Source organism: Sturnus vulgaris, chromosome 8 (assembly GCF_052056855.1).
Source record: "Sturnus vulgaris isolate bStuVul1 chromosome 8, bStuVul1.hap1, whole genome shotgun sequence".
Lineage (NCBI taxonomy): Eukaryota > Metazoa > Chordata > Aves > Passeriformes > Sturnidae > Sturnus > Sturnus vulgaris.
This window is the reverse complement of record NC_142250.1, coordinates 35,092,223-35,105,294: the sequence shown is the minus strand read 5'-3', so window position 1 is coordinate 35,105,294 and position 13,072 is coordinate 35,092,223. Positions and strand designations below refer to the sequence as shown.

The window sequence follows — 13,072 nt, the reverse complement described above, 5'->3', positions numbered from 1 at the left end:
CACCACGGCCACCTTGGCCCTGCATCAGATTCCTTTTTATTTGCAGTTGTGGTGTGAGGCTGGCAGGTGATGCTCTAAGCCTTGGAGATCATACACATTAGTAAGCATTTAAGTCAGTGTTATAATTCACTTGCTTGTTAACCTGAGAAAATAATCTAGCTGGGGTGCAGTGCTGCCCAGAGGGATTGTGTAAGCGCTCGGAGATTTGGGCATGTTTTTATTCTTGCTTATCTGCTTACCACAAGCTTCTTTCCCTTATCCAGATCGTCTCAGCACCCTACCCTGCCTACTGACACACTTGCACTCCCATCTGGATGAAATGCATGCAGACATAATGGATTACTTCCAGTAATGGAGACCTCAGTAGGGAAGGGGGAGGGAGGGAAGGACCAGTTCCAAAAGCGCCCACCTGTAATGCTGAAAACCTTCAGTCAGGTCTGCTGCCTTGGTTGAGCAGATTCAGTAGAAAAGGAATGGAAAGCCACTGAAGCCACTCCATTAAACCTGCCTGTTTCCATGGAGTTCTTTTTTCCCGTGTGAAATGAGTGTAGCTGTGTGAGTGTGGCAGCAGTGCAGGGTCCCTCCCTGGGACCACGCTCTTGGTGCCCACGGGTCTGGGGTTCATCACTGTGGACTGTGAGTAGTGCCCATGTCTGTAACACCCACATCAGCTGGGGGAGATTCCCCCACAAAATACCCCAGAACAGCCTCATGGAGTTCCCTCAGCCAAGCCCTGCACTTGTCCCCCTAACCAGCACAACCACTGCATTTAAAGGCCAGGCAGATGTTGGCTGGTAGCCCTGGCAGGTTCTTGTGCAGAAATGGGGTTTGGTAGGGAGAGGCTTTGCTGGTGCTGCTTGTGGGAGGGTTTGGAGACTCAAACCCAGACCCTCCAGCTCCAGAAATAAAGCACCACATTATACCCAGAGTACCTGGTCCCCTCACCTGTGCTCTGCCCAGAAACTGCCTGGGCAGCTGAAAAAGATACCTGAGATATTTTGTAGGGTCCTAATATAATAAATACCTTTACTGAAAGGGAGGTGTTAAAATTTCTAAGTGACTTGTCCTAAAATGAACCAGTTAATCTCCAGCACAGCAATAAATAGGATATAAAATTCAGCCTTCTGTGGCCCTTGGTGGTGATCAATTCCTTCCTCATCTCAGAGGAGAATGTTAGGTTTACAAAGATGAGCTTTGCTGTTCCCATGAAACCTTTGGTAGTTGGTGATACATCAGAGTATAACCTTCTGTGCTAAAGAAGTGTCCTGCTCTTCCCATGATTTTCCAGTAATCTTATTTTTTGAGTGATTCTCTGTTTGGACTTGTTTTTCTGAGGTGGTCAGAATGGTAAAGCCATTCCCTGAAAAAACAAAACTGGAGCTGTGTTCTGGAGAGTGTTCCAGTCCCTTGGGCAGACTTGACCCCGTGTTGCTGTTGTCCCTGTTGTGCAGGGTGTCCCCAGGTGTTGCCGCCCCTCGGCTGTGGGAGCCCTGCCCAGGGCCTCGTGTAAAACCCCACAGTGTAAACCCCGCTGTGTAAACCTCGCTGTGTAAAACCCCACAGTATAAATTCCACTGTGTAAAACCCTGCAGTATAAAACCCCATAGTGTAAACCCCACTGGGTAAAACCCCACAGTGCAAACCCCACACTGTATACCCCACAGTGTAAACCCCAGAGTGGAAACCCCAAAGTGTAAAACCCCACAGTGCAAACCCCACAGTGTAAACCCTGCAGTATAAACCCCACACTGTAAACCCCACAGTGCAAACCCCATAGTGTAAATAAACCCCACAGTGTAAATGAACCCCACAGTATAAACCGCGCTGTGCCCGCAGGTATCCGCCCGCAGATCATGAACGGCCCCATGCACCCCCGGCCCCTGGTGGCACTGCTGGACGGCAGGGACTGCACTGTGGAGATGCCCATCCTGAAGGACCTGGCCACCGTGGCCTTCTGTGACGCACAATCAACTCAGGAGATCCACGAGAAGGTACCGGGAGAGGTGGGGTGGGCTGGGGGCTCTGGGGTCTGACCTTGCTCCTCCACATCTCTAAAGCACCTTCCAGTGCCTGAAGGGGCTCCAGGAGAGCTGGAGAGGAGCTTTGGACAAAGTGTGGAGCGACAGGACACAGGGAATGGCTGTCAGAGGGCAGGGATGGATGGGATATTGGGCAGGAATTATTCCCTGTGAGGGTGGGCAGGCCCTGGCACAGGGTGCCCAGAGCAGCTGTGGCTGCCCCTGGATCCCTGGCAGTGCCCAAGGCCAGGTTGGATGGAGCTTGGAACAGTGGAAGGTGTCCCTGCCCATGGCAAGGGTTTGGAAAAATGAGCTCACTTCCAGCCCAAACCAGACTGTGATTGTTTGATTTTTGAGGAGAAAGTGTACAAAGCTGCACTTTGTATCAATCAGCAGATAAGATCAACAGAAGCCACTGCAGATTAAAATTCATTCAGGCTGTTTTAGAAGCCAGATGTTATTTTGGAAAAAAAAAGTCACTTTATCTCTTTGCATCAGGTTTTTCACATCAATGTTATTAACGTTTCTCATGTTTTTTGAAGTCTGTGGTGCTGCTGCTGTGGCTTTGCTGACACCATCCCAGCAGCAGCTGTGGGTCTTCACAGGCTGTGGGTGCACCTCCAGCAGCTACTCCCTCTCCAGGGGGAGTGGAGTAGGTTTGGGAATCATTCAGGCAGATCCATGCAGTGTGGATGAGTGTTTCTGCTTGGAAACTACATCTTCTACTTCTCTTAAAAGTATTATTTTAGATATCTCAAATGAGATTTGAAGTGATCAGAAATCGCTTCCAAGATCTGGGAAAGAGGAATACAAATAACATCAGTGCTGGTCTCTGCAGATACTACATTTGGGGGAAGGAGAATGGGAGTTTTTTGTGAGACATTGATAGATGAGCCAGGCTTGAGGGGTTTGGATGGGTCTTGGGTTTCCAGAGCACTGAGGTAGCTTGTGGTGAGGACCAGTGAAGGCCTGGATCTTTACTGCAGGCGACAAAGCCCAGCCCTGTGAGACTGTGCAGCCTGTGCAGAGCTTCTCAGGTCCCCTTGAGAAGAGCCAGGAAAGGTAGATGTGACTGGTGTGACCAGGTTTGGACATGCACAAAGAGATAAAGTGTTAGGAGTGTCACACAGTCCTGTTCAAACCCAGCAGACACTGCTGCAATTCCTTTCTAAAAGCAGAATTACTGCTGCTTGGAAGCAGAAGGATTTGCAGATAACCACCTGGAAAAGGGTCCAGGTGAGAGACAAACATGATATTCATCTGCCTCGTCTGCTCAGATGTAACATCATCATTTTGATATTCACCAAATCCATTCCCTAAGGTGCTGATGGGTCACATCCCTGCAGGGTTTGGTGACACCTGGCTCAGACAGGAGGTCAGCAGTGAAAATGTCCAACTCACTGTGTGACATTCCTGATTCCTGAGCTGAAGGTGCCCCCCAGGTGTGCCAGTGTCTCCTGACTGCTGTGTGTGTTGCAGGTGTTGAATGAAGCCGTGGGGGCCACGATGTGCCACACCATCACCCTGACCTGGCTGCTGTGTGTGTTGCAGGTGTTGAATGAAGCCGTGGGGGCCATGATGTACCACACCATCACCCTGACCCGGGAGGACCTGGAGAAGTTCAAGGCCTTGCGGGTCATTGTCCGAATAGGCAGCGGCTACGACAACATCGACATCAAGGCTGCCGGGGAGCTCGGTAGGTCCCAGCTCTGCACCCTGACTCCTTCCCCTGTCCTTCCAGTCCTTTAAAATCAGCACAAGGACCTGCTGCTTCCATGGGGCCATGCTGGCACAGCAGAGTTCCAAGCAGGACCTCCATTCAGCCCCAGAATTACAGGTGCAGTTTATGTTTTCTGCACAAAGAGAATATTATGACAAGAAAACTTGACCATGAAGCGAACAAAACTGTGCAGTTTTAGAAGGCAGCTTTTGGGTTCATATTGTGTTCAAATTGCCCTGTCTGCATCCCTCATTCCTGCACTGTTCCAGGTGCCCCCTGATACTGCTGAATATTTGTATAGCTGTTCTATTTCTGGCACAGGAGCGTTGATACAGCTTTAGAAAAATTGGAGGAAGGGTGTTTTATTATACTTTGTTAAGCAAGATTAGTCTCTTGATCTGAGCTGGTTCTCTGAGTCATGCCTGCTCCACTGGGAAGGCGCTGTGTTGGATGGTGGAGCAGGAATTGTGTGTTGGGTTGTGGCCACCTCCTTTGCCATCTCATCAAAGGTGCCTCAGGAACTTGAAAAAGGCTTTTAGTGTGGATTGTCAAAAACAGGGAGAGCCATGTTGCCAGACAGTGCTGGGGCCACCCAGTTTCCAAACTGGTCTGGGTGGTCACAGACTTTTGGCTGCACATCCCCAGCTGCAAGAGCTTAATTGTATCCCTGGTTTTAGCAGCTGAGTTACAACAGGGTTTACTCATCTGGTCCCAGGATTCAGTCTGTGGAGCAGCTCTGCAGTAATGTTTGGGATATGTTGTATTAAAGGTTATCTCTGGGGAAGTGAAGAATAACAACCATTCCACCTGAGCCATTTTACAGAGATAATTGCGATAAGAGAGTCTCAAATAGTCATTCCTAAAAAAAGCAATTCTCAATACAGAGAATTGTTTTCTTTTTTCAAGAGGAGAACAGTGTCTCCTCAGTCTAATGGTTTCTTCATGTTTTTAACTCTTATTGTTATTATCCATTATAACAATGTTCTGAGGCTTTGAACATCAGGAAAAGAAAGATATAGCGAATAAAGTAATGGGATACTGCAGCATAATCCTTCTTTTTTTGCTTGGCAAATTGGGTGGCCAAATGATGTGGTTTCGAGTAGAAAATGTAATGACTCCCCACAAATGTAGCGTAAAGTTTAATTGGTATTGCTTTCCATAAGGTACTTTTTAAACCATGCAGTCAATCAGTGACCGGTGCCTAAAGAACAGTGCCAGGGCCACCCACTGGCTGGGCTGGGCACCAGTTTGGACCCATTAAAAGACATCCCCAGAATGGGAGGATGGGATTGAACCATCATCATCCCTGGGTGTTTAAGGAGCACAGAGTAAATACCAGTGTAAGGAGCTTGTGGGAAGGGCAGCTGGGAATCCTCCCATTCCACAAATGGGTCCCTTAGATGGGGGACAGGAGCTGGTAGGGCTGGGCACCAGTTTGGACCCGTTAAAATGGTCCAGAACCCAGCACGCCCAGAATGGGAGGATGGGGTTGAACCATCATCAATCTCTGGGTGTTTAAGGGGCTCAGAGTAATTACCAGTGTAAAGAGCTTGTGGGAAGGGCAGCTGGGAATCCTCCCATTCCATAAACAGGTCCCTTAGATGACGGACAGGAACTGGTAGGGCTGGGCACCAGTTTGGACCTGTTAAGATGGTCCAGAACCCAGCACCCCCAGAATGGGAGGATGGGGTTGAACCATCATCATCCCTGGGTGTTTAAGGGGCACAGAGTAATTACCAGTGTAAGGAGCTTGTGGGAAGGGCAGCTGGGAATCCTCCCATTCCATTAACAGGTCCCTTAGACGGGGCACAGGAGCTGGCAGGGCTGGCACCGGCCAGGGCTGTGACCTGTGTGTGATCTCCGCAGGGATCGCCGTGTGCAACATCCCCTCAGCCGCCGTGGAGGAGACGGCCGACTCCACCGTGTGCCACGTGCTCAACCTGTACCGGCGGAACACGTGGCTGTACCAGGCGCTGCGCGAGGGCACGCGGGTGCAGAGCGTGGAGCAGATCCGCGAGGTGGCCTCGGGAGCCGCCCGCATCCGCGGGGAGACGCTCGGCCTCATCGGCTTCGGTGCGCGGGACAAGGGCGGGGCGACTCCTCACCGCCCCGGGAAAGGACCCAAAATGAGCGTTTCCAAATCCAGAACCACCGCGGTGGATTGGTGGGAAATAGGGAGAATATCTCAGATGTTTTTGAGCTGTGGTTGAGTCCTTGGAGGAGCGCTGGTAAAACACACTGGTGTTTTAGAGGGATCACACCTCTAGACTTAGTGCTGCTGTCCTCTACCAAAAAAAAAAAAAAAAAAAAAAAAAAAAAAAAAAAAAATCCCTGAGCCACAGCTACACCAACCCAGCCTTCCTGAGCCACAGTGGCAGGGTTATGGAAAACAGGGCTTGTCTTAAGTTCAGCCACAGCTGTGGAGACTTCCCAGTGTTAGAGGTGGGATCAGCTAATTAATGGCAAAGGCTCCTAGAGCATGTTCAAATGGGGACATGAGGCAAGGCAAGGCAATGTCTGGGAAGCCCAGCAGGCCCCAGGGGACAGTGCTCAGGTCCTGCTGGGAGCTCAGCCTCACGGACACAGCGGGGCTGGGCTCAGTTAACTCGCCCTGTCCCTTCCCTTCGGCACAGGTCGCACTGCGCAGGCGGTCGCGGTCCGAGCCAAGGCCTTTGGCTTCAACGTGATCTTCTATGACCCGTACCTGCAGGACGGCATCGAGCGCTCCCTGGGCGTCCAGCGGGTCTACACCCTGCAGGACCTGCTCTACCAGAGCGACTGCGTCTCCCTGCACTGCAACCTCAACGAACACAACCACCACCTGATCAACGACTTCACGATTAAGCAGGTAATTAATTCGCCTCACGCTTTGGTGGGCAGGGCCCGAGTGCAGGAGCTGGCCACGGATCTCTCAGCTTTCCCAATGAGCCAGCAGCTCCAGAACAGCTGGTTGTACCCAGGTGTGTCTCCCCACAGTGTTTAGGGGAGCAGTGTCCTGCCAGGTAAATGATCCCCATCCCTGTGGTGCAGAGGTGATGGCAACAGTGGGTTTTCTTTGCCAACAGCAACCAGAGATGGAGATCCCATGGAAAACCCATGTGCAGCGGGATGGGGGGATTGCTCTGGGGCTGGAGCACAAAAAGCAGGATGCTGTCCCAGCTGGAGGCAGCATCCCAGGGTGGGGGGTGAGGAGAGGATGGGGTCAGGGCACCCAGCTGATGTCATCCCTCTCTGGCAGATGAGGCAGGGAGCGTTCCTGGTGAACACAGCCCGGGGGGGGCTGGTGGATGAGAAGGCCTTAACTCAAGCCCTGAAGGAGGGACGGATACGAGGGGCTGCGCTCGACGTGCACGAGTCAGAACCGTTCAGGTAAAGCTCTGGGATGGCGTTGGTGTCACTGTCTGTCATCTGTCATCAGCACCCACTGAGTGTCACTGCCTCTTGTCACACAGCCCAGCACTGGGGTTATGTGTGCTCAAAGGGACATGGGAGCTTAGAACAAGAGCCCAGCCTGTGTTTAGGAAAAAATCCCAAAACATTCACTAGCCTGTGACAACAAATTCACTGCACTCAGTGCTGGGCATTTTTGCCTGCAGTCTGGGAAGGGCTGGGTTGTAACTGGGAGTTCAGCTTCTCTCACCACAGAAATATTTAAAGAACAAAATGTTTGCTCCTACACAAGGGGAGTCCCAGTGTCCACCCCTCCTAGCCTGGGATGACCCACAGCCTGTCCCTTTATCCCCACACTGCTGCAGACCCCCCCAAACATTATTCCCATGGGAGCATTAATCCATGGGCTCATGGGTTGGTGGTTCAGCTCTTTTTTGGTGCATTTTCAGAAGCATTTTCTGAGCCCTGCATAGAAGCTGTGCTTCCTCTCCAGCACTTCTGTGACCATTTTGGGCTGGCAGGACCATCATAACAGGGAATCATAGAATGATTTAGGCTGGAAGGCACCTTAAAGGTCATCTAGTTCCAATTCATTGCCATGGGCAGGGACAACTTCCACTAGAGCAGATTCATCCAAGCCCCATCCAGCCTGGCCTTGGTGTTGCATATGCAGAGGGCAGGCCACAAGCCTTTTTGCTTTTATTTTTTGTTTAAACATTGATTAATCTCTTTGTGTTTTTTCCCCCTGCTCCCAGTTTTGCTCAAGGCCCATTGAAAGATGCTCCCAACCTGATCTGCACCCCACACACAGCCTGGTACAGCGAGCAGGCGTCCCTAGAGATGAGAGAAGCTGCTGCCACTGAAATCCGACGTGCGATCACAGGTACCCGGCCCCTGGGGACACTGGCCTTGGCTCCCTGGCTACCTGGAACAGGAGCCAGGAGGAGCAGAGCCAGGGCTTCACCTTGCCCATGTCCCACCAGGACACTGGGAAAGGGATCTAACCCCAGTTTGCTTCCCAGTAAAAGAGCTGAGAACCCAAACTTCCCTGTTTTGTCATGACTGGGTGAAGGGGTTTTGTGTTGGTCTAATTTTTTAATGAATGGGTAAATACTGGTGTTTGTGACTGGGAAGAACAGAACAGGGAAGCAGTAATTGCTGCTCCTGTTACTGGTGCTGGCCCACACAGTGGTACAGACACAGCCACTGCATTCCAAAACCAAATCCCAAGGATGGTGGCACAGTACTCCAGCAAGAGTGTTTCTCTTGTCCTAGGAAGTCACCCTCAAGGGAACAGCTCCTCTGAAAGCCAGGTGTTGGGAGTGTGGGAAACTGGTCTCCAGTCCTGCACCTCGGGACCACCAAAACATCCTCCTGAAACAAGGAATATGGGATTGTTTTTCCCCTCCCATCCTTTACACTGACAGACATAGTGAAATTATAAGCATTGCAGCTCATTAGAGGGTGATAAAGCTGCGCCCTGCCTGACACAGACCCACCTTTCTCACCAATTCCAGGGCGCATCCCAGAGAGTCTAAGGAACTGTGTGAATAAGGAATTCTTTGTCACGACGGCTCCGTGGTCAGTAATAGACCAGCAGGCGATTCATCCCGAGCTCAATGGTGCCACGTACAGGTGAGCGGGAGAACGGGAACACCGGGAGCCAGCACGGCAGGGCTGCGACCCGGCTGCACAGCGAGGGTGGCACCCGGACACCCCGGCTGCTGTCACCCCCTCCCTGGGGACCAGCACTCACAGCACGGGGCTTACTGATGCTGCTTGAGCCAAGTCCGGGTGGGTAAAGCCTCCCTTTCCAGAGCCCTGCGGGCTGGGAGTCACTGGGCAGCGTCTCTGGAAGCAGCAGGAACCCCCCCAGACCCCTCCACAAGCTGGATGTGACTTCTGAACTGCAGCTGTAATTCTGTGTCCTGTCCATGACCAACCTCTCGTAGGTTAATGAGCCAGGGGGAAAATTCCAAATATAGGGCTGCAGTCAGGTGACCCAATTTCCACCTAAATCCCAGATTAAAGGTTACTTACTGCTCTGTTTAGATGGCTCCAAGTGTGCTGGTAGGAGACATTAGGCTCAAGGAGCTGGAGCATGGGCTCATTCAGGGTATCACCACTGCCAAAAATACTCTGAGCTACAAAATAGCCTGCAGGACACATCAGGTCATGTCAGGCAGAGCCAGGCTGGCCTTACCCAGCAGCAGAGCCCCAAGGCCCCAGGCAGCTCCTGGGCCATGCAGGCCACAGGCAGTGAAGGCTCCCTCTGACTAGCAGAACGTCCAAACCTGGAAAAAGCCTCCCCCTGTTCCCACTCTTGTTCCCAAACACGGGGGCAGTGCCAGCACCTGAGGACAAGCCTTGCTTCCAGCTTAAGGTGTCTCTGCAGGGAGCTTCATCCTGGCTAAGCTCCCTGGAGCTGCAGCCCTGGAGCCCCTGTAAGCTGGCTGAGCTCACCACCTTCACAGGCAAGTAAAATTCCCTTCCCCTTCCAGCTCCCCAGTCTACCTTGCCTCAAGGCAGTGGAGCCACAGGGAAGTGGGAGCCCTCAGGCCTCAGAGCTCCACATGGTTTTGTCATCATTGCCCCCACATCACAGCTGAAGAAATTGTTATTCTCCTTTTCAAACTCACTGTTTCTTGGAATATGTATAATTGAAAAGCTAGGTTAGATCTGATCCCATCTTTGAGCTGTGCTGTTCCACGAGGAAGATGCAGCTCACCTTCCACAGAGGGAAAATTTACAAACCACGTGTAAGTGTTTGAGGCATTCACACACAGGGACGATGGGGTCAGCACGCCAGCATTTAGGGTTTCAGAGAGCATTCCAGATGGTTCCTTACCCAAATTTCCAAAGGAGAAGAGCTGTCCCATGGTTCAGGAGGCTGTGAGAAGGCACAGAACAAGCTGCAGTCCTGGTGGTGTGGCAGAGGACACTTACCCAAGGCACAGCAGTCACCGTTTAACTCTGAGCTCTCCCTTGTAACTTAAAAGAAAAATCAAACTTGGCTCCAGGAGGGAAGTGGGATCTCTGTGCTGTGGTGGGGGGGGTGACGGGTGTGTGCTGAGCTCTGCTGTGACAAACCTGCCTCTCTGTGTCCCCTGTGCCAGGTATCCCCCTGGGATGGTGAGTGTGGCACCAGGAGGAATCCCAGCAGCTATGGAGGGCATCATTCCCGGAGGCATCCCTGTCACTCACAACCTTCCCACAGTGGCACATCCTTCCCAAGCTCCATCGCCCAACCAGCCCACAAAACACGGGGACAACAGGGAACATCCCAACGAGCAATAGCAGATAATTTAAAAACCATTCAATAAACTTAGGACCAAGAGACATTGGAAAAGAAGTTATACATGAACTAAAAGAGAAGCATTTGATACGGAATTTGTAATGTTGATTTTGGACAGACGCATCATTGATGTTCCAGTGTTCCCGACAAAGCGACAGCAGCCAAGACTGGGGAGAAGCCCTGGAGAAGTCACCTGCTCCCTGCAGTGCTGAAAACTAGGATGTGATACATTAATGAGCAACTTCTGTTATTGTGTGTTGAGTTTCCTTCATCTGTGCATCAATCACATGAATAAAAATGAATTTCTTTCCCCCCCTCAATTCCTTGGGAAGGACAGGGCTCCTGCACTGTGGTCAGGCCACTGAATTAAGCCATCTTTACAGAGTTAACAAGAAACCATTGTGTGGCTTCAGCCCTCTCCTTTCTCTTGCATCTGGTGACCTCTCCTAACGGGGGGCAGCAGTCCTGGCTTAGAAGTGGAAGAAAAAGAAAAAAAAAGAAAATACTCCTCCTCCTCCTTTTTGCAGTCTCACAGGGCCAGTGCCGTGTAACAGAAGTTCTCCTGCCAGGTCTAAGTTCCAGCCATTCCAGCCGGGATCTGTGGGATGGGAAAGGCAGAAAGGTCTCCTGGCACTGAGCACTGCCCTCCCAGGCTAAGGAAAACCAAACTGCCAGTCTCTTCTCTGCCCAATACACTGAATAAAGTAGCTGTGCATCCACCTACGCCCTGCAATGATGCAAGAAAAAATAAAAGAAAAAAAAAGAAAAAAAAAGGAAAAAAAAAAAGAAGAAAGTATTAAATTTCACACACTATTTGTACTCAAATATATTTTCTCAGTTTTAAATCTGCAGCTATTTTATCAAGTGGAAAAAGTCTTGAGCTGGAAAGGGTTCAAGAATAATGTTGCATTTCCTTATGTCTCAGGAAACACTTTTTATGGTAACTTGTCAGACTGTCTATGAACAAAATCCACTTTTTTAGACATTGATAAAAGTCTTCTTTTCTTCACGTGATATTTTATACAAGAACACTTCAAGATGTGTTATTAGATGTGACTGATTTTAACAAATCCTATTAGATTTGTATCAACTAGCTACATGTTATATTCATAGTCTTTTGTGAATCATCGCCTTTTTGTTTTTAAAGATGGCCTGTTTTGAGCCTTTGTATGGGTACATTCCTGTTTCTGTGACAAAAAAAAAAAAAAAGAAAAAAAAAGAAATCTTGAGCTGTCCCAAACAGACAAAAAAAGAAACCAATGGCTATCAGTATGTTTTGTTTTAGTGTGTTACCGTTACTGTATTTGTTTATTGTAAAGGTGGACATTTAGCGTTCAGTGCAGTTTTCAATAAAAAGTGATAAAATTTCTATAATTTCTGAAAGGCAAGAGCTCTCGCTGCAATCTGGGGCTTGGAGAAACTGAGAGGTAACCATAAGGTACAGCAACATAATTCTGGTCACACTTGGTGAATATTTACAGTCCAGTGGGAGGGGAATGTCCCTTCCAACTCAGACCATTCTGTGATGAAGAGAGCACTGTGGGTTTCCACTAAGCTACAAAGGTAGCTACAACTCAAACAACATTTTCTGTACATTCTCAAGAGCTGAAGCATTATCAAACCATTGGAAAATAAAGCCAAAAAAAGTGCTCAAGAGGTGCTGGTGGCTTTGAGCTTCACTGGGCAAAAGGCCTCTTCTTGTTTCCACCCTTCTTTCCCACTGTGTCCAAGTGCCACACACACGGAGTTAGATGGGGACTAAAAACAGCTGAAACCAAAGTGTCCAAGTTACAAAACTCTGTATTTTGTTTGCTTTAAATTAAACTGAAAACTTGGTTACCAGCTTCAAACGTCCAAAAAAGAGGTCACCTGTTACAGAGTGATTGCTCCTTGTCAGTGCTCAGCACAGCCCAGCAGTGAATTATTTGTGACCTCTGTGAGAAACTGGGATAAAACAGGTCAGATACAGGGGAAGTGTTTGGGAGACACTGAAATGACCATCAAAACCCAAAGGAAAACATTTAATTGATGTTAAGGTTTAGAGTTGTTTTAAAAATAAACGAGCCCTGGTACTCTGTTTCTCAGTAATCCGGTACCTCCCTGCGCCGCAGGATCCCCTGTGCCAGCAGTGACTCCGAGCTCAGAAAATGCTGGAGCTTTCATCCAACACCCAACTTCCCTTTCAGCCAAAACCAAGGACAGAAGTGCCACAAGCTCAACAGGAGCAGAGGTTAAGCCATCCCAAGGGTTACAAGTGCCTGCAGGGAGAACACCAGCAAAACATGCAAAGACTGGAGCCTTGGAAGCGGAAAGGGAAAAATATCATCACACCAGGAGCTGCAGCTCTCAAATGGAAAATTACTGGGCAAAGAAATGGGAGATGAACAGCTGCTGGTGAAGGTTTGTGGCTGACAGAGCCATGCTGCTGTTGTCCCACTCAGGGAAGGCAGACAGGAAGGCTCTCCTGGGATAATCATCTCTTTCTCCAGGGAGAGCTCCAGAGATGTCAAAGTAGCTGTCAAAACAAGCAGCTTCAAGGTGAGAAACGTTAAATAAAACCTTTTAAAAAGGGTATTAGGGGAAATTACTGAATAAAAGGGAGGAAAAACAGCAATTAAAGTATCCAAACACACAAACCAACCTGGGTAA

General features: G+C 49.7%; 1 protein-coding gene across 8 annotated transcripts in view; it reads left to right on the top strand.

Annotated features, from left to right (window-relative positions):
* Positions 1-11,797, top strand: part of CTBP2 (C-terminal binding protein 2) — a 131,199-nt gene extending 119,402 nt beyond the window's left edge. For all 8 annotated transcript variants that reach the window (XM_088169432.1, XM_088169433.1, XM_088169435.1 and 5 more), the window contains 8 exons: positions 1,837-1,991; positions 3,570-3,714; positions 5,605-5,811; positions 6,372-6,586; positions 6,977-7,107; positions 7,884-8,011; positions 8,646-8,763; positions 10,245-11,797. In XM_088169432.1, the coding sequence (XP_088025558.1) occupies positions 1,837-1,991; positions 3,570-3,714; positions 5,605-5,811; positions 6,372-6,586; positions 6,977-7,107; positions 7,884-8,011; positions 8,646-8,763; positions 10,245-10,425 (1,280 nt within the window). In that variant the 3' untranslated portion in view covers positions 10,426-11,797. The remainder of the gene's footprint in view (positions 1-1,836; positions 1,992-3,569; positions 3,715-5,604; positions 5,812-6,371; positions 6,587-6,976; positions 7,108-7,883; positions 8,012-8,645; positions 8,764-10,244) is intronic.
* The last annotated feature ends 1,275 nt before the right edge of the window (positions 11,798-13,072 follow it).